Consider the following 19,756-nt stretch of genomic DNA (forward strand, 5'->3'; position numbering starts at 1 on the left):
TATACACCACGTGGTCACTATTGCCTGTCTCTGCTCCTCTCCACAAAGTCCATTAACATCTACAAAATCCTATCTAATATCTCCAAAGAAACACAAGTCCTTCTTTATGAAGGTCAGCATTTTGTCTTCTCCCTCTCCTGTTTTACTACTTCCTTGCTCATGTGATGGCTAAAGGACCTGCCTATTTATTAAGTCATCCACTTTCCTCCTCTAGTTCAATATCATATTTCAGGGTGGCAGTTGCCAGGCAATGAGAAAGGGAGGAAGGATTTCCAAAGGCAATTATCTCTTTAGCATTCAAAATGCTCAGCTTCTCTCTTACTAGGAAAATCCATATTAAGACTACAATGACAAATGATCTTTCACCCATCAGCTAGGCAAAACCCAAAGTCTAATGAAATATGAAGTGGAGGGAAACCAGGTATTCTGATAGCTGAATGGTACAAATGCAAAATGGCATGACACCCTCTATGAAGGGGAATTTGGTAATAGTCAGAAAAAATAGACTCTTAGACCCAGAAATTCTATTCCTAGAAATAAATCCCAAAGATAAACTGGAAAATTGGAAAAGATACACACACACACACACACACACACACACACACACACACACGGCAGCACTATTTATAATAACGAAAGAATGGAAATATCCTATATTTTCAGCAGTATGGAGTTGATTGAATGAATTAATCAACAAAATTAACTGCTTATGCATCTACAAAACAAGTATAAGGAATATACTATGTAGTGTCAGAGTGAATCCTATCAGCACTAAATAATATTTTACTGTTATGTATTAAGTAATGTTACTATAGTAAATAGCTTTATAATGTTATATTGCATTACTTAATACGTATTATTAAGTAAATAATAGCGAGGTACAGAATAGTGAGTATAGTATGAGTCTACTAACCTAAGAAAGGGGTGGCTGGTACACATATATTTACTCAAATTAAGGATCAAATGAAAGATAAATCAGAAAACTCAAAAGGTAATCTATGGAGAGAATGCAGGAACAGAGTAGGAAAGAGAGGGGGTAGAAACTAGACTTTTTCAAAATACACTTTGTATTTAGAGGGTTAACACTAGAAATTCATGAATATTTTACATAAAGATTTGAACTTGATGAGCAATTTCTCAAATCTCAAAAATAAATTAATGTGATACTGTTCGATACAAACACAGATCTGTTTAGACATTGCCACACAAGAAGAAACTAGTTGAAGACATTTTAAAACAGTAGTGTAATTTGATGACAGGGTAGAAGGAAAGAATTAAAAGAAAAACACTAAACTACTTCTAGTAACAAAACTGGTGTTGGAAACATCTAGTCTTATAGTGTGAGGCCCCTGCTCATGTAATATGGAACAGGAAAGGATGCTGGTGTTGTTGGGTTGTGGGATTTCTGGCAAGAGTGGAAGGAGGTAAAGCTATAAATCAAAGAAGTTCAACAGAAAACAAAAAGCGCTCTTATGTTTGAAATGAAATATACCAGTGATATATTTCATCATTTTAAACTAGTTTTCATGTGTACATATACACAGACACACAGACACACACACACACACATACACGGAAAAGTTTCATATGAGATAGAAAGAGGGGGGGAGACAAAACATTCCATTACTCTGGTACATGAAGCACTTGGGATCATCCCAGGAACCTCAGACATGCAAGTCTGATGCTCTACCAGCTGGGCTTTTCCCCTGGCCATGATGCATTTCATTTATCATAAAAAAAAATTTAAAGGATTTACTTGAGTTCAACATCAAAGAAAACATAGACAATAATAAACCAAGAGAAATACAACAAACTGTAAAGCTTCTGCATGGCAAAAGGAATAGTCACCAAGACAGAAAGACAACCTATAGAATGGGAGAAGATATTTATATGACATGCATAAGATAAAGGGCTAATAACCAAAATATGTAAAGGGGTCACTAGACACAGCAACAAAAAGACAAACAACCCCATTAAAAAATGGAGTGAGAACATGGACAGGATCTTCATCAAAGAAGAGATACACACAGGGGCAATAGACATATGAGAGAGTGCTTAAAGTCACTGCAAACAGTAAAACACAAATAAAGATGAGATACTATTTTACACCTGTGAGAATGTCCTACATTACAAAGAACAGAAAGGGAGCTAGGTGGCAGCACAGCTGGTTAAGAGCATACACTTAGTACTACTAAGCGTTAAGGACCTGTGCAAGGATCTGGGTTCAAGTCACTGGCTCCCCACTTGCAGGGGGGATGCTTCACAGGTGGTGATGTAGGTCTGCAAATGTCTTTCTGTTTCCCTCTCTATCTCTCCCTCCTGTCAATTTCTCTCTGTCCTATCTAATACAATGGGAAAAAATGGCTGCCAAGAGCACTGGATTCATGGTGCTGGCACTAAGCCCCAGCCATACCCTGAAGGCAAAACAAACAAACAAAAAACCAAACAAACAACAGAAACATTTAAGCCCCTGGTCCCCACCTGTAAGGGGGAAGCTTCACAAGCAATGAGGCAATGCAGTAGGTGTCTCTCTATCCTCCTTCCCTCTCAATCTCTGTCTCTATATCCAATAAATGAATAAATAATCAAATAAATAAAGTTTAAAAAGAAAAGAAACAAAAGCATTGCTAAGGATGTGGGAGAAAAGGGGTACATTTAATTCTGGTGGGAATGTAAATTCATTTAACCCATATGGAAAAAAGTCTGGAGATTTCTCAAAACACTAGAAATGGATCTACCTATGACCCACCCATTTGTCTCCTAGAGACTTATTAAAAGGAGACAAAATGCTTATCTATAGAGATCTCTGAACACCAATGTTCATAGCAGCACAATTCATAATAACCCAAACTTGGAATCAACCTAGATGCTCAATGACAGATGCATGGCTAAGAAAGCGTTGATATACAGCTATGGTGGAATACTACTTTGTTGTCAAAAGACAATGAAGCCATATCCTTTGCCTCATCTTGGATGGAACTTGAGGAATCATGGCAAGTGAGATATGCCAAAAAGAGAAGGACAAATACTGGATTATTTCACTTGTAAGGTAGAACTTAAGAAACAAGGACAGAATGGGAAAACACAAAGCAAAACTTGGACTAGATATGGTCTATTGTACCAAAGCAAAGAACTCTGGGGAAGAAAGGGAAAGGAGATAGAGGCGAGGGAATTGGGGGTGCATGATGGTGGAAAAGGACCTAAGTTGGGGGTGACAGTGTTTTATAGACACTTATCATGGGGAGATGAGAAACTGCACCCACATTCCAACAACTATACTGTAAGCTACTAACCCCAATAATATTATTTAAAAAAAACACATTTATTTATTTATTGGAGGGACTAAAGGAGACTGAGAGGGAAAATTAGAGCATCACTCTGGCACATGGAATGTCAGAGATCATACTCAAGAGTACAACACTTTTCCAACTGTGCCACCTCCCCAGCCCTCAAAAAATTCTTTTCTTAGTGTTGTTTATTGAAAAGGCTTTGAAATAAATACCTACCCACTAGTAATAAACACCTCCAGGGCCCATATTCCAAATATAATTTTTCAATGAAAAGAACTAAGGCTTCCTGGAAAAATAGCTGATTCTATGTTAGGGGCAGAAAATGTACAAGATGAGGTTGGATCAATTTCAAAAGGTTCCCAATGACCAATGGGGACAATCTGAGAATCAATTAGAGTAGTAATGTAAGTGCAATGAATTTAAATCCATATAGTATGTTTAAATACATTAGACTGTAATGATATTTTAAAATGTCAAACTTTGGAAAATGTTAGAGAACCAACCCATTTATATGAAAACTGGTGATAAAGGAAAATAATTAAGCACTTCTCCTGTCTTTCCTTTTTGAACTATCCCTTAGGGAAACCAAATAGTTGATGAGGGAAAATTTTCTGTAAGTACTCAGCTTACAAAAGCAGAAGAAATGACTATATGACACCATTTTGCAATCCCTAGACATGATCATCAATGGTTCATAGTATTCCCCAAAGAGAGACAGCCAGACATTATGAACCTCTGATGAAGACACAGAGCCCTACTTGTAAAATCTTTTGGGTAAAAAAGGTTTCTAAATCTCACTACCAGGTAAAGAAAATACAAGGAGAGGATTGTGTAGAATCACTTTTCAGGGACTTAATTGCTAAAATCTGAGAAGCCAGGCACAGAATAGGATATATGAGCTGGCTTTTTTTTTTTCTTCATTGGGGATTAATGGTTTATAGTCGACAGTAAAATACAGTAGTTTTACATGTGTAACATTTCTCAGTTTTCCATGTAACAGTTCACCCCCCTCTAGGTCCTCCTCTACTATCATGCTCTAGGACTTGAATACTCCCCGCCCCCCGCAGTGATTTTTACTTTGGTGTGGCTTTTTTTTTTCTAGCTATTTGCTTATTTATTTATTTTTTTGGATAGAGGAAGAGAGGGGAGGGGAGATTAAAAGCGAGAGAGATTGAGAAACACCGGCAGTACTGTTTCACCACTTGTGAGGCTTCCCCCCTGCAAGTAGGGGCTTGAACCCGGGTCATTGTGCATTGTAATATTTGTGCTCAGCCAAGTACCACCACCGGGCTCCATGAGTTGGCTGTTTTAAAAAGAAAAATCACAAAGGTTGAAAGTAGATACCTTCATGTTATAAAATATTTCAGACATGTTAGTCAATGTTATGCACAAATCAGCTATTATTCTGATTAAAAGGTTATAAAAATACTAGCTGCTGAAATTTGAATGTGTTAAATAACCATTTCATGTTTTAAAGGTAATACTACTGTGGTTATGTTTTAAAGGGTATTTCTAAAATTCTGTTCTTAGATACACTTTAAAATGTTATGCTTAAAATTTGCTTTGATGTGAACCCTAGAATGTGGTGGTGGTGAAAGGATGATGGGGTATAAATGAAACAAAAGAGAACAAGACTTGGAGCTGGTGTGGTGGTGCACCTGGTTGAGTGCATGTTTCAGTGTGCAAGGACCCAGGTTTGAGCCCCTGGTCCTCACCTTCAGGGGGAAACTTTACAAGTGGTGAAGTAGTATTGCAGGTGTCTCTGTCTCTCTCCCTCCCCTCCCCTCTCAATTTCTGACTATCTCTATCCAATAAATAAATAAAGATAAGAAAATAAAAATAAAAAGATAAAAAGACTTTATAATTGTTGATGGCAGGTGATGGGTACATAAGGTTTATTCCACTATATACTCTGATTGAAACCATTCCTTAAAAAATGTTATAATAGTGAAAGGAAACACACAGATAACCATAGAAAAGGAATGAAAAAGGAGGAAAAAGTCCTGTTGAATAAGGAAAAGAGTTCAGCAAAATGACAAAAGAAGGAAATTGTGCCTAGCCCTGTGCCTGTCCTACAGTAGGCTATTAACAGATATTTTGTTGAAGCAGTGACATAGTGGCTGAGTAGTAGAAATACTAGATATTATGAATGAATAATATCACCAAGAATCCATATGTTGAGCCCTTCCTCCTATGGGACTGTATTGCAAGGTTTCTAAAATGACCTAGTCATATCAGTACTTAAGGTTAGATGAAGTCATGAGGATGGGTTATCAATCCACTAGAACTGCTGTCTTTACAGGAAGAGGAAATGACATCAGGGCACATGCAGAGAGGAAAGCCAAGTGAAGACACAGCATGGAGGTTTGTCTGCAAGCTAAGGACATAGTCTTCAAGAACAATGAACCTTGTTGGGCCTTGATCTCGAATTTCCAGCATCCAGAACTGTGTGAAAACAAATTTCTCTTGTGTAAATGACTCAGTCTGCAGAATGTTATTCTGGTAGCGTAAGATGACTAATAACATAAACTTCTGATGAGGAGCTAGTAGCCCCTGTGAGGGATGAGCCACGTCTCCCAATATCTGATGTTACGGTTGTTCAAGTAGAGGGATAATTGGGAATGGTGACAGAACAGTAATACAAGTAAGTAGTCTGCACTGAACCCTGGCAAGCAGTGAGATGTAGTAATTTATATGTTTTTTTTTTCTGTATGTCAATCTTCACAACAACCTATAAATGGATATTGGTATTAGCTCATTTCCCAGCTGAAGACACAAGTACAGAGAGGTTAGGCAACTGGTTCAGAAGCACAGTTGGGAAGAGACCAGGATTTAAACTTGGATGGCCTGGTTTCAGAGTCTGCATTTCTAAAGACTATGAGTGGACAATGGTAAGATTCCTTTATGGCTGCATAAACAACATTGTATTGATTACCCTAGTTCGTTCAGCCAGATCTCTGTTGCTGGTCATTTGAGCTATTTGTCTTACAGTTTGAGGTAACTAGTTGTCTAGTGTGAAGGAGGAGAAGTAGTAGAAGCCTTTTCCTCACCTTCTGCTCCCTCCAGCTCTGTATCCCCACTTCCCACCAAGTCCCTTACCTCCCACTCTTCACCATTTTGGAAGGATGAAAGGAGAATGAACTTTGGAGTTAACACATGTCATTCAGTAATTAAAAGTGAAGCTTTCACTCATATTTGGATTATAGATGACTAAGACAAATGAACTTGTAACAATGGTATTCAAACCACCTCTTGGACTCTGTGAGAACTATGGTGATTAGGGTCATGGGGGAGGATGTGGTGATTTATACTTAACACGCATGCATGTGAAATTATACCCTTGAAAATTTATTATTTTGTAAAACTCTGCTAAATCAATAATAAAAAAAGTGGTGGCTCTGAATTCAGTCTACTTGGATTTGAATTCTTTCTCATTCACTGAGCTGTGTGATGATGCCAAGTAACTTAATTACTCTGTGCTTCAGTGTCCTCATCTGTGACACAAGGACAAGAGGTCATAGGATTCAACAGGACAATATATGTAAAGCACTTGGCCTACAACCTAGCACCTGATGTTCAGTTATTCCTAAGGATGGTCTCAGGCAAGTGAATCCACTTTGCTGGCTTGCAGATATTTTTAATATTTACAAAGCATAATATCTTTTCTATTTCACAAGAGTGACAAGATTAAATTTAATGTTAGAAACTCAATAAACTATCCTTACTTCTTCCATAGTACCTGAAATGAACTATGAGCATCATTTCTATTCTTTTTTAATAAGTTACCTCAGTTTTTTATATTTATTTATTCCTTTTTGTTGCCCTTGTTGTTTTATTGTTGTAGTTATTATTATTGTTGTCGTTGCTGGATAGGACAGAGAGAAATGGAGAGAAGTGGGGAAGACACAAAGGGTGAGAGAAAGATAGACACCTGCAGACCTGCTTCACTGCTTGTGAAGCGACTCCCCTGCAGGTGGGGAGCCAGGGGCTCGAACTGGGATCTTTATGCTGGTCCTTGTGCTTTGCATCACATGCGCTTAACCCACTGTGCTACCGCCCAACTACCACATCATTTATATTCTTCCTGTGGGAGCAGAAAGCATAGATTTTCTTTCCTTGTTATGGGGCTTTCAATACAAAATTAACACATGTGGTGTCCATACAGAGAAAAAAAAATGTGGACACGTTTACACCAAATTGTTAAACCATGTTCCTCTGTGGAGTGGGATTTGAAAATGGGTATTTTTGCCTTGAATGTTAACATACTTGAGTATTGTTGTTTTTTTTTTTTTTTACAACCACCAAGAAATATTTCAAAAGTGAAAATACTCACTATAGATAACTTATCTTCTTTTGGGGAAAAGTATTATTTTTTTATAAGTAGTATCACTTCTTTCTTTCTTTCCTTCTTTCTTTAAATTAATTAATTAATTAATTAATTTAAATTTTTTTTTTAATTTAAGAAAGGATTAATTAACAAAACCATAGGGTAGGAGGGGTACAACTCCACACAATTACCACCACCCAATCTCCATATCCCACCCCCTCCCCTGACAGCTTTCCCATTCTCTATCCCTCTGGGAGCACGGACCCAGGGTCATTGAGGGTTGCAGAAGGTAGAAGGTCTGGCTTCTGTAATTGCTTCCCCGCTGAACATGGGCATTGACTGGTCGGTCCATACTCCCAGTCTGCCTCTCTCTTTCCCTAGTAGGGTGTGTCTCTGGGGAAGCTGAGCTCCAGGACACATTGGTGGGGTCTTCAATCCAGGGAAGCCTGGCTAGCATCCTGATGGCATCTGGAACCCGAGTAATGAAGCTGAAGGGTTGTCATTCCACACGTGAAGTCTCTGGACACAGTCTGAGGTGAAGCATGTTGAGGTGGCAATCGTTGCATTGGTTAGGTTGTGATCAGCGGATGCAATATTATTTGATATGGATTGGGAGAGGCATACGGGAAAGTGGGCCCTATCCAAGGGTTCCAGGACTGGGGGAAGTAGGGGCTCTATAGTGGAGATGTGAGGTTCCTGCTGTCTTAGGGTTCAAAAAGACAATGGATAGTTAATGTTATCATCAAATTATTTGATAATTGGGTTAACTTTGAAAAGTCCTTTTGTTATGGTTTGCTATACAGTACCCAGTATCTTGTATATAGCTATGCTATTGGATGCTTCTAATCTACTTGGTCTAGGCTTTTGAGAGAGTCCGCATATCAAATACACAGCCTATATATTAAAAAGATTCAGTTTGTGTTTTGAAAAACTTTGAGACATACAATTGATTTTCCCCCTCTCATATTAATTAACTAGTGATTTATATGTCTACATTTTGCTAGGAGTGTACCATAAACACCATTCCCACCACCAAAAGACTGTGACCCATCCCTCCCACCCACTCCCACCCCCCACTGGCCCAGGAAGCTGCATGTCTACCCCTCACCACAGGGCTTTTACTTTGGTGCCCTACTTACAATTTGCTCAGGTCCTGCTTTTAGTTTCCCTTTCAGATCTTCTTACTCAACTTCTGTTGATGAGTGGGATCATCCCATACTCATCTTTATCTTTCTGACTTAGCTCACTTAACATAATTCCTTCTAGCTCTGTCCAAGATGGGTCAGAGAAGGTGGATCCATTGTCCTTGATAGCTGCATAGTATTCCATTGTGTATATATACCACAGCTTTCTCAGCCACTCATCTGATGTTGGGCACCTGGGTTGCTTCCAGGTTTTAGCTATTATGAATTGTGTTCCTATGAACATAGGAGTACACACCTCTTTTTGGTTGGGTGTTAATGGAGTCCTTGGGGTATAACCCCAGGAGAGGAATTACTGGATCATATGGAAGGTCCATGTCTAGCCTTCTGAGAGTTTTCCAGACTGCTCTCCACAGAGGCTGGACCAATTTACATTCCCACCAGCAATGTAAAAGGGTTCCTCTGTCCCCACATCCTCTCCAGCATTTGTTGCTGCTGTCCTTTTTGATGTATGCCATTCTTACAGGAGTGAGGTGGTATCTTAGTGTTGTCTTAATTTGCATTTCTCTGACAATCAGTGACCTAGAGCAGTTTTTCATATGTTTGTTAGCCTTTTGGATCTCCTCTGTAGTGAATGTTTTGTTCATATATCTGCCCATTTTTGGATGGGGTCATTTGCTTTTTTGGTGCTAAGTTTGCTGACTTCTTTATATATTTTGGTGATTAGTTTCTTGTCTGATGTATGGCATGTGAAAATCTTCTCCCATTCTGTGAGGGGTCTCTCTGTTTGTTTAATAGTTTCTTTGGATGTGCAGAAGCTTTTCAATTTGATGTAGTCCCATTGGTTTGTTTCTGCTTTAGTCTTCCTTGCAATTGGGTTTGATTCATCAAAGATGTCCTTGAGGTGTAGATGGGAAAGTGTTTTACCAATGTTTTCCTCTAAGTATTCGATTGTTTCTGGTCTGACATCTAGGTCTTTGATCCATTTGGAGTTGGGAGTTGACTTTTGTTTCTGGTGAGATAAAGTGGTTCAATTTCATTCTTCTGCATGTTACAACCCAGTTTTCCCATTTATTGAAGAGAGCCTCCTTTTTCCATTTAATCCTTTGGGCCCCCTTATCAAAGATTAGATGTCCATAGGTGTGGGGATTTATTTCTGCGCTTTCAATTCTGTTCCACTGGTCTGTGTGCCTATTTTTTTTCCAGTACCATGCTGTTTTGATGATGATGGCTTTATAATATAGTTTAAGGTCTGGGAGTGTGATGCCTCCATTTCTGTTTCTTTTCCTCAAGATGGTTTTGGCAATTCTAGGTGTTTTCAGGTTCCAGATAAATATTGTAGTGTTTGTTCTATTCTCTTAAAGAAGCTTGGTGGAACTTTGATGGGTATTGCATTAAATTTGTATATGGCTCTGGGGAGAATATTCATTTTGATGATATTTATTCTTCCAATCCATGAGCATGGGATATCTTTCCATTTCTTGGTATCAGTTTCTATTTCCTTGAGTAGCGACTCATAGTTTTCAGCATACAAGTCTTTCACTTCTTTGGTCAACTTTATTCCTAGGTATTTGATTGATTTTTCTGAAACAGTAAATGGGAGTGATTTCTGGATGTCTTCTTCTTCAGATTTAGTGTTTGCATAAAGAAATGCCACTGGTTTTTGTACATTCATTTTGTAGCCTGACCCCTTGCTATATTGCCTAATAACTTCCAGTAATTTTCTGCTGGATTCTTTAGGTCTTTCTATGTATACTGTCATATCATCTGCAAATATTGAGAGCTTGACTTCTTCCCTTCCAATCTGTATTTCTTTGATTTCTTTCTCTTGCCTGATTGCTATGGCAAGAACTTCCAATACTATGTTGAAGAGTAATGGTGACAGTGGACAGCCCTGTCTAGTCCCCGATCTGAGAGGGAATGCTTTCAACTTCTGTCCACTGAGTATGATGTTGGCTGTAGGTTTGCTATATATAGACTCCACTATCTTGAGGAATTTCCCATCTATTCCCATTTTTTGTAGAGTTTTGAGCATGAATGGGTGTTAGATTTTGTCAAAGGCTTTCTCTGCATCTATTGAGATAATCATGTGATTTTTGGCTTTGCTTTTATTGATGTGGTGAATGACATTGATTGACTTACGGATGTTGAACCAACCTTGAATTCCTGGGATGAATCCCACTTGGTCATGATGAACAATCTTTTTGATATGTTGCTATATCCGGTTGGCCGAGATCTTGTTTAATATTTTGGCATCTATGTTCATCAGAGATATTGGTATGTAGTTTTCCTTTTTTGTTCTGTCCCTATCAGCTTTTGGTATCAGGGTGATGTTGGCTTCATAGAAGGTGGAAGGGAGTATTCATGTTTCTTCAATCTTATGGAAAAGCTTAAGAAGTATGGGTACTAACTGTTTCCTGAAAGTTTTGTAGAATTCGTTTGTGAAGCCAGATGGTCCAGGACTTTTGTTGTTGGGGAGATTCTTAATAACGATTTCAATTTTTTTGTCTGTGATTGGTGAATTTAGATTTTGTAGTTCTTCTTGGTTCAGTTTTGGAAGGGCATATGCTTCTAGGAATTGTTCCATTTCTTTCAGATTCTCTAGCTTGGTGGCGTATAGTTCTTCATAGAAGTTTCGCAGGATTCTCTGGATTTCTGTGGTGTCAGTTGTGATATCTCCTCCATCGTTTACAATTCTGTTAATTTGAGTCTTCTCTCTTTTTTGTTTGGTGAGTCTGGCTAGGGGTTTGTCAATTTTGTTTAATCTTTCAAAGAACCAACATTTGGCTTCACTGATCTTTTGTATGGTTCTTTTATTTTCGATGTTGTTTATTTCTGCTCTAATTTTAGTGATTTCTGTCCTTCTGGTTGCTTTAGGGTTCCTTTGTTCCTCTTCCTCTAAGTCCTTGAGGTGTGCAGTAAGGTCGTTCATTTGAGTTCCTTCTTGGTGTTTAATATGTGATTGTATGGCTATAAGTTTCCCTCTCAGTACTGCTCTAGCTGTGTCCTAAATATTTTGATAGGTTGTGTCTTCATTTTCATTTGTTTCCAGGAACATTTGAATTTCCTGCTTGAGTGAGTCTCTGACCCAGTGGTTCTTAAGGAGTATGTTGTTTAGTTTCCAAATTCTGTGACTTTTAGTAATTTTCTGTTTGTTGTTAAATGTTAGTTTTACTCCACTGTGGTCTGAGAAGATACTTGGGATGATTGCAATGATCTTGAATTTATTGATGCTGTCTTTGTGGCCTAACATGTGGTCTATCCTTGAGTATGTGTTATGTGGATTTGAAAAGAAGGTGTATTCCAGTTTTTGGTTGTGAAGGAGTCTGAAAATGTCCAAGAGGTCTAGTCTCTCAATCTCTTCATTCAATTCTCTTGTATCTTTATTGGTTCTCTGCTTTGTTGATCTGTCTAAGTGTGAGAGTGGGGTATTGAAGTCTCCCACTATTATTGTATTACTATTGATGTATATTTGAAATTCTTTCAGTAGGTGCTTGATGTACTTAGATGGTCTCTCATTGGGTGCATAGATGTTAATAATTTTTAAGTCTTCTTGGCTGATCCTCTAATCATTATGTAATGTCCTTGCCTATCTTTTATTACTTTATTTAATCTAAAATCTATCGTGTCTGAGATGAGAATGGCTGTTCCTGCCCTTTTTTGTGGTCCGTTAGCCTGTATGATAGTTTTCCATCCTTTCACTTTAAGTCTGTGTTTATCTTGTTGTGACAGATGGGATTCTTGCAAGCAGTATATGGTTGGATTATGTTTTCTGATCCATGCCCCCACCCTGTACCTTTTGTTGGGTGAGTTTAAGCCATTGACATTTATTGATATTATGGATTTAATGTATTGTAGTGCCATTGTTCAAAAAAAAATTTTGTTTGCTCTGATATATTGCAAGTATTATAGTGATGTTCTTGTTTATAAGAGGTCTTTTAGAACATCTTTAAGGGCCGGCTTGGTGATGGTTGCCTCCTTTATCTGTTGTTTGTCTAAGAAGGTTTTGATCCCTCCATCTAGTTTGAATGAAAGTCTAGCAGGATATATTATCCTTGGTTGAAACCCTTTTTCACACAGGGCTCCATAGATATCTTGCCATTCCCTTCTGGCTTTTAGAGTTTGAGTGGAGAAGTCTGCAGATAATCTTATGGGTTTTCCCTTGTATGTGACTTTTTGTTTCTCTCTTGCAGCCTTTAGGATCCTTTCTTTATCCTTACTTCTTCTCATTGTGACTATGATGTGTCTTGGTGTCTTCAGGTCTGGGTTGATTCTGTTTGGTACTCTCTGGGCCTCTTGAATCTTGATGTCCTTTCTGTTATTCAGGTCTGAGAAGTTTTCTTGTATTATTTCCTCTAGAATGTTTGCTTCCCCTTCCTCTCTTTCTTCCTCTGGCAGGCCAATTATACGAATGTTACTTCTTTTGAGATCATCCCACATGTCTCTGTTGTTGTTTTCAGTGTCTCTCAATCTCTTTTTAAGCTCTTTCACCTCTTTCTTCATTTTCTCTAACTCATCCTCTGTCTGACTAATTCTGTTTTCTGCTTCTGTTAGTTTGCTTTCCCTTCTCTCAGCTTCTTTCCTCAGTTCAGCTATTTCAGCTTTCAGTTCTCTAATTGCCTCAAGATAATCAGTATTTTCCTTTGGGGTCTCAACTGTTGTTTCCCTAACACTGCCATTCTTTTCCTCCAATGTTGTTTTCATTTCTGTGATTAATAAGTTTATTATTGCTTGCATACTTTTCTTATCTATGGTTACTTCTGGCTGATTTGTATTTCCTTCTGGGCTCTTGTCTTCATTCATTGGAGTAGCAGTTTTATTTGTTTTTGATCTACCCATTTTTTTGATTTATGTGTTTCTTTTTTTTTAATGCTCTGTTGTTCCTCAGTTGTTGTGTCTTGAGTACAAGTAACACTGTACTAAATACATTTATGACATTTGCACTCACCAACCTCAGGAATTACAGTAGCAACTGAAGCAAGTATTGAAGGAGTTTAATCGTTACCAGTTAGCCAAACAATTTCTCCAGTCCGTCAATAAATAGTAACCAAATCCCAGTGAAGAAGAAAGAGAAAAGAAAGAAAGGATAGCAAGAATAGACAGTTATGCAAATCTACTATCCACTGTATATTCTTGGGGTAACAAGGGGGGAAAGGGAACTAGAGCAGAGATACACACATAGAGAGTCCACTCTGAGTCAGATTTCTTCCCCAAAATAATTCACAAATTCAGAAAGGCAAAGAAGAAGGAAGAAGTGTATGACAAGATTAAAAAAAAAGGGCAAGAGAGAGAAAAGGGAAAAGATAAGAAAAAGAGCTGTAATTAAAGAGCAGTGAAAGGAAATTCCCAAATGTGTATCAGTGAATTCAAAAAAGCACACTGTTTTGTGGTGTGGGGGCTGGGGGCTGTGACTTTGGAAGCTGTAGGATTAAGGAAGAAAGGATGACAAGAATGAGAAAAAGAAAAAAAAGAAAGAGAGAGAGAAAAAAGAAAAAGATAAGAAAAAGAACAGTCATAAAAGGGCAGTGAAAGGAAAGGGTTTTTTTTTTAAAATTATTTAATTAGCTATGCGGGGTGAGGTGGGGGGGGTTGGCTACTTAGAAAGAAAAAAGGCCAGAGGTTTCAGAAGGGTATAGACTTAGAATTAATGATACTCCCTGGTGGGACAGGAATTTGGTAAAGAAAAGGAGCTCCTAGCAGGAGATCCTGCTAGGATCTGGTCCCCAGGGACTGGTTATGGGGGGGGTGTGCGGGGAAGGAGGTATGCTTAGAAATTAAAAGGAAGAAAAAAAAAATTTCCCCCTTTTTTCCTACTCTAATTCTTAACCCAAATTAAGTTATAGTCACCTCCTTGGTGTCACCGCTAGGACCCCTTATTGGCTGGCCTACTAAAGGCCGAAAATCCTGCCGTTTCCAGGAGATGTGGTCAGAGCTCAGCCACTAGCAGCTTCTCAGTCCGCCATCTTCCGGGAACCCCCCTTTCTTTCTTTTTTACCTCCAGGGTTATTGCTGGGGCTTGGTGCCTGCACTACGAATTCACTGCTCCTGGAGGCCATTTTTTCTCTTTTGTTGCCCTTGTTGTCTATTGTTGTTGTTGTTAATATTATTGTTGTCGTTGTTGGATAGGGCAGAGGGAAACTGAGAGAGGAAGGGAAGACAGAGAGGGGAGAGAAAGATAGACACCTGCAGATCTGCTTCATTGCCTGTGGCCTGTGAAGCGACTCCCCTGCAGGTGGGGGGCCGGGGGCTCGAACCAGGGTCCTTACGCTGGTCCTTGTGCTTTGCGCCATGTGCACTTAACCAAGTAGCATCATTTCTTTAGAACCAAGTTTGAAAGTCTTTGTCTTTTAATGGGTGCTTAATTACCCTTATTGTCATGACTGATACTTTGTCTCCCTGTCATTTTGTTTTATGCTGTCAATTTCTGATGCTTCCATGTGGTGTCCTGTCTTCTTTGTCTTTTGGAATGGGCAATATGCTTTCCTTTTGTCTTAATTTTACACTGGGATACAGAAAGTAGAAAACCTTCTTTTTCATCCTACTTGTGGATGTTTTTAAGTATTTCACAAACAAGTTTGAAATTACATTCTCCCTAGTGATATAATTCAAGCAAAATATTAGCAACACAATCAAGCATCTGGGTCTAAATTATGGCTCTATCCCTTAGAAGCTGTGAGTGTCCTGGGAAAGTGGCTTCATTTCTCTGTATCCCAGAGGGACAATAACAGCACCTACTTCCTAGACTGGAGCACAGCTGAAATAAGGTGACACTAAGACACTTACAAAAGCAGTGACAGTGATTCCTCCTTGAATTTAAGAGATAAGGAAGAGATGAATATAGGGGACAGAGAACCAGGTACTCCTCTGTGCAGGTCTTTCTATCTCTGATTTTAAAATTATGGATCTCCTACTTCCCCTGTTCTCTAGCTCAGGGCTCAGTGAATTACACCAAAGGCAGTCCACCCATTTTTGTCTTGTCATAATGATGCAGACTTGAGTAGAGACCTCAGGAGTCTCAGGGCTGAAAATCCTTCTTCTCTGGCCCTTTAAGAAAAAGTTTGCCGTCTCATGTTTTTGATGAGCCAGGTGATCACCCCTTCTAAATTTAGGAGAGACAGCCATTTTCTCCCTTTTCCCATTACAGCCTCTCCAAAACTAAGTGGCTCTTAGCATATATTAAATGATTTTTTAAAAGACCATTAGTTTTAGCATTTAATTGTCCACAAGGTGGGGATACTTAATCAAAAACAAAACTAGAGGGGGAAAAATGGAAAAGACAAAGATGCTCATTACAAAGCAGGCTTCCTCCAAGACTCTCAGCAAAGAGGGAAGGACTGAGGAAAGGCCAGAGTCCCAGGGGCGTCGTCACCCGTCTGCCCGTCTGTTTAAGTTGAGATTGGCCACAGTAGGCTGCATGTCTGGTTCTCACTTGCCCCCTTAGCTATCCAGATTCCCCTTCCCCCCCAAAAAAAGAATAATATCAGACCGTCATTACTCTACATAGCATTCCTTACGCCAATTCTGAGCCTCTATAAGAAGGTCCCTCTTGGAAGTCAGGCTGTATAGTGCAGCAGGTTAAGTGTAGATGGCGCAAAGCGCAAGGACCAGTGTAAGGATCCCGGTTCGAACCCTGGCTCCCCACCTGCAGGAGAGTTGTTTCACAAGCGGTGAAGCAGGTCTGCAGGTGTCTATCTTTCTCTCCCCCTCTCTGTCTTATCCTCCTCTCTCCATTTCTCTCTGTCCTATCCAACAGCGACAACAACAATAATAACTACAATAATAAGACGAGGGCAAAAAAAGGAAATAAATAAATAAAATAAATATTTTTAAAAAACAAACAAAAAAGAAGGTCCCTCTTATTTCTGCTTGCCCATGGTACCCCAACTTCAGTGTTGCCCCCTCCAGGGACAAAATGAATAAGAATGTTTCAATGTCAAAATGAGAACTTTGTCTTGAAAATAATGAGCTGCTTTAAAGTTCATTAATAAAGGTCAATTCTCTCCAGTGTTTTGAGTGTTTCACTGGCAGGTCTATGGTCCAGGTTAACCTGAATCAGGAGAGCTGGCAGTGGAGAGAGGAGGGCGATTTTGTAAAGTTACCAAGTCTTGAGGCTTCTTCAGAAGGGTAATCTCTGTTGGGACTGATTGAACCCTTGTTGCCTCCAGTCTGTTAGTGATCTGCACTTTTATTCTAGATGTGTCCGCATCTTGGTGGGAAAATGGAACTAAGGCCTGTATAACTAATAAAGTTCTTGATTGGTGATACAAGTGTGCAGTAGAATGGTCCAGTGGTGACCCTCAGAGAACAAAGGACATTAGGAGAAAGGCGTGACTGGATGAGCCTAAAACACCAGGAAGATGTTCTGAATGAAGGACAATACCAAAGCAACTGAGAGACTGAGAGAATAACTACCAGTGATAGTGATGACAACCCTGTAGGTCATGGGCTCTGCGTGACTGCTTTGCATGGTCATCGGCTTCGCCTGCAAACAGCTCTATCAGAAATGCAGGGTTGCCCTCTGCAGCCAAAGAGCAACAACCTAACCTCTCTCTTTCATAGCTGGGAATGATGTAGAGATGTTTCCTTGATTCCAGAAGTTATATCCTTCCAAAAGTACTCACTTGATTGGGAACAAATTGCAGCTAAGGTTGTGGGGGACATAGCAGGGTAGTCTTTTCATGTTATGATGGGGAAAGGAGCCTCAAAGGATGGAAATGTGCCCCTTAATCCCTTCTCCCTCAAAGTGGAGGGACACTTAAGTGATTGGTCTGATTAAGAAGGATTAGTATCAGTTTCAAGCAACTGACGGACAACACTTACTTAGTGTTGCCTCTCTCGTAGGCACTACTCCAAGAGGGAGGCCAGCTGATGGAGCCTCCCGTTACTAACAACACTTTACAGACAGGACACCTGAGGCACAGCGAAGTCCAATCACCTGTGCAGGGTGAGTCAGGGTGATAACTTTTAGAGTGGAGACAAATATAGTTTGGTGAGAATCAGGGCTCTGGAAGACATTAAGAAGGCTCTAATCCAGTTTAAAATTTATTCATTCATTCATGAATGAGTAAATAAAGACCAAACATCTACCTAGTATAAAATGATATGCCAGTTGTAGGATATGAAGCCAGGGCTGACTCCCAGTCCTCATGGATCTTGCAAATCATTGAGAGCACAGCTAACACTGAGTACTCACTTTGTACCAGGATATGCACATGTACCTTTTTTTTTTTTTAGATTCATAACATTGATGCACCTTATTTTTATAACTCCACTTTCACTCACCTGATGGAAACAAACAAAACCACAAGCGGCTCAGAGAAAGTGACTCTAGCCAGGATTCTAGTCCAGACCCCTCTGATTCAGAAGCTCACCTGGACACCAGCCCCTCTGCCATATGCAACTTGGTCTGGGTGGTCACTCCCTCCTGCCATCTGTCAGCTCTGCAGCATGCCTTGTGTTAAGGCACACTCCCTTCCACGTCCACCTGTCCGTCCTATTGTGGGCAGTCAGAGTATGCAGATTCGGTTTGGGGATTGGGCACACAGAGAGGTCTCTCAGGTCTCTACTCTCTGTCCGTCATGTGAGAAGAAAGTGTTTCCTGAATCTCAAAGGAAAGACTCACAGTCCCTGCCTCTCTGGGCACTGCCACTGTCTCCAGGGGTCCACAGGGCAATCACATTCATCCATTTTCCACAAATAGTTATTGAGCACTGATTTTGTGCCAGGGACTGTGCCTGGCACACAGATGTGACCTGATTCCAGTCTCTGAGAAGCCTCGTCTATGTTTTGAAAGCCGGCAATTGGAGGAACACATGGCTAGTTTCTGAAATTGACTCAAAACCTGTTCTGGTGGTAAGGTGGGACAGAAGAGAGACTATAATAAGCCCGATGCTTGTTTCAGGCTGTGATCCTTCCAGTTGGTCTCCTTTAAGTCTCCTGGAGATTGACTGCTGGGAGATCAAGGCAGCACTTAACACAGACACAAAGGCCACACCTGGGAGATGTCCCAGAGCACTGATGGAAATGAGCAGGTGGGGGAAGAAAGAGTGGCAGGCAGCTTGAGAGACTAGACAACCTCTGGCACTGTCAACATGGCTTTGCACCGATGGAGCTTCCCTAGGCAGGAGCTGGAAACAGGGCTCCTGATGGCTGTATGACATAGAGAGGCTACCCAAGTAGAAAAAGAGGCGTTTTTGATACCTGCTAATCTAGAAACAGTGTTTCTCCAGTTTCATCTTGATTTAATTCAAAAATCTCTGCCATGTGATTAAAAAAAAAGATCTCTGCCATTCCAACATGAAGGTGAGAGGGAGTCCCGGGTCCTGGAAAATGAGCAAAGGCAAGGCAGAAGTGGACCCGGTGACTCAGCCCCTGCCCTGCGCAGAGCCACTCCTGGTGACAGGCACAGAGCCCCAGCAGGTGGGCACTTACCTTCACATCGCAGCACAGCACTGTTCCAGACCACGCTACCCTCCTTCAGGACGCAAGTGATGGTCTCTGAGCCCTGAGTCCCCAGGAAGCCTTCATCGCAGAGGAAAGAAATAGAGCTTCCCAGTTGCAGACTGTCACCAAACCGCTTGCCATTCACTGGAACCCCAGGATCTGGGCACTCATTGTGTCGGAAGGCTGTACGGATGGGGGTGAGAGGGCCAAAGATGTGATTAGACTCTAGTCAGAGCTGGAGTGTGTATGGACACCCCCAAACAAATAAGCTTCATTATGATGGTCAGCCTGAGACCTCCACCACTTCCTTTAGACATCCTGGAGGGAGAGCTAGTTACCCCAAAATGTGGGGCTAGTGCCTGACCTCCTGCCTTCCTGAACACCTAACCCACCTTTATGCCTATGACCACTCAGAAGTCAGGCTGCCACTCGTGTCAGCTCATGTACATGACATCATGATTCCAAAGCTACTATTACTTCCCCAATTTACAAAGAGAGGAAACTGAGGCACACCATGGGTCAAGGGCAGATCTGTCTCCTCAGTGTCAAACACA

At 40.3% G+C, this 19,756-nt stretch overlaps 1 protein-coding gene across 5 annotated transcripts in view; it reads right to left on the reverse strand.

Moving 5' to 3' along the window:
• CSMD2 (CUB and Sushi multiple domains 2) overlaps positions 1-19,756 on the reverse strand; it is an 814,611-nt gene that overhangs the window by 282,780 nt on the left and 512,075 nt on the right. For all 5 annotated transcript variants that reach the window (XM_060205823.1, XM_060205822.1, XM_060205821.1 and 2 more), the window contains one exon: positions 19,191-19,385. In XM_060205823.1, the coding sequence (XP_060061806.1) occupies positions 19,191-19,385 (195 nt within the window). The remainder of the gene's footprint in view (positions 1-19,190; positions 19,386-19,756) is intronic.

Source organism: Erinaceus europaeus, chromosome 13 (assembly GCF_950295315.1).
Source record: "Erinaceus europaeus chromosome 13, mEriEur2.1, whole genome shotgun sequence".
Lineage (NCBI taxonomy): Eukaryota > Metazoa > Chordata > Mammalia > Eulipotyphla > Erinaceidae > Erinaceus > Erinaceus europaeus.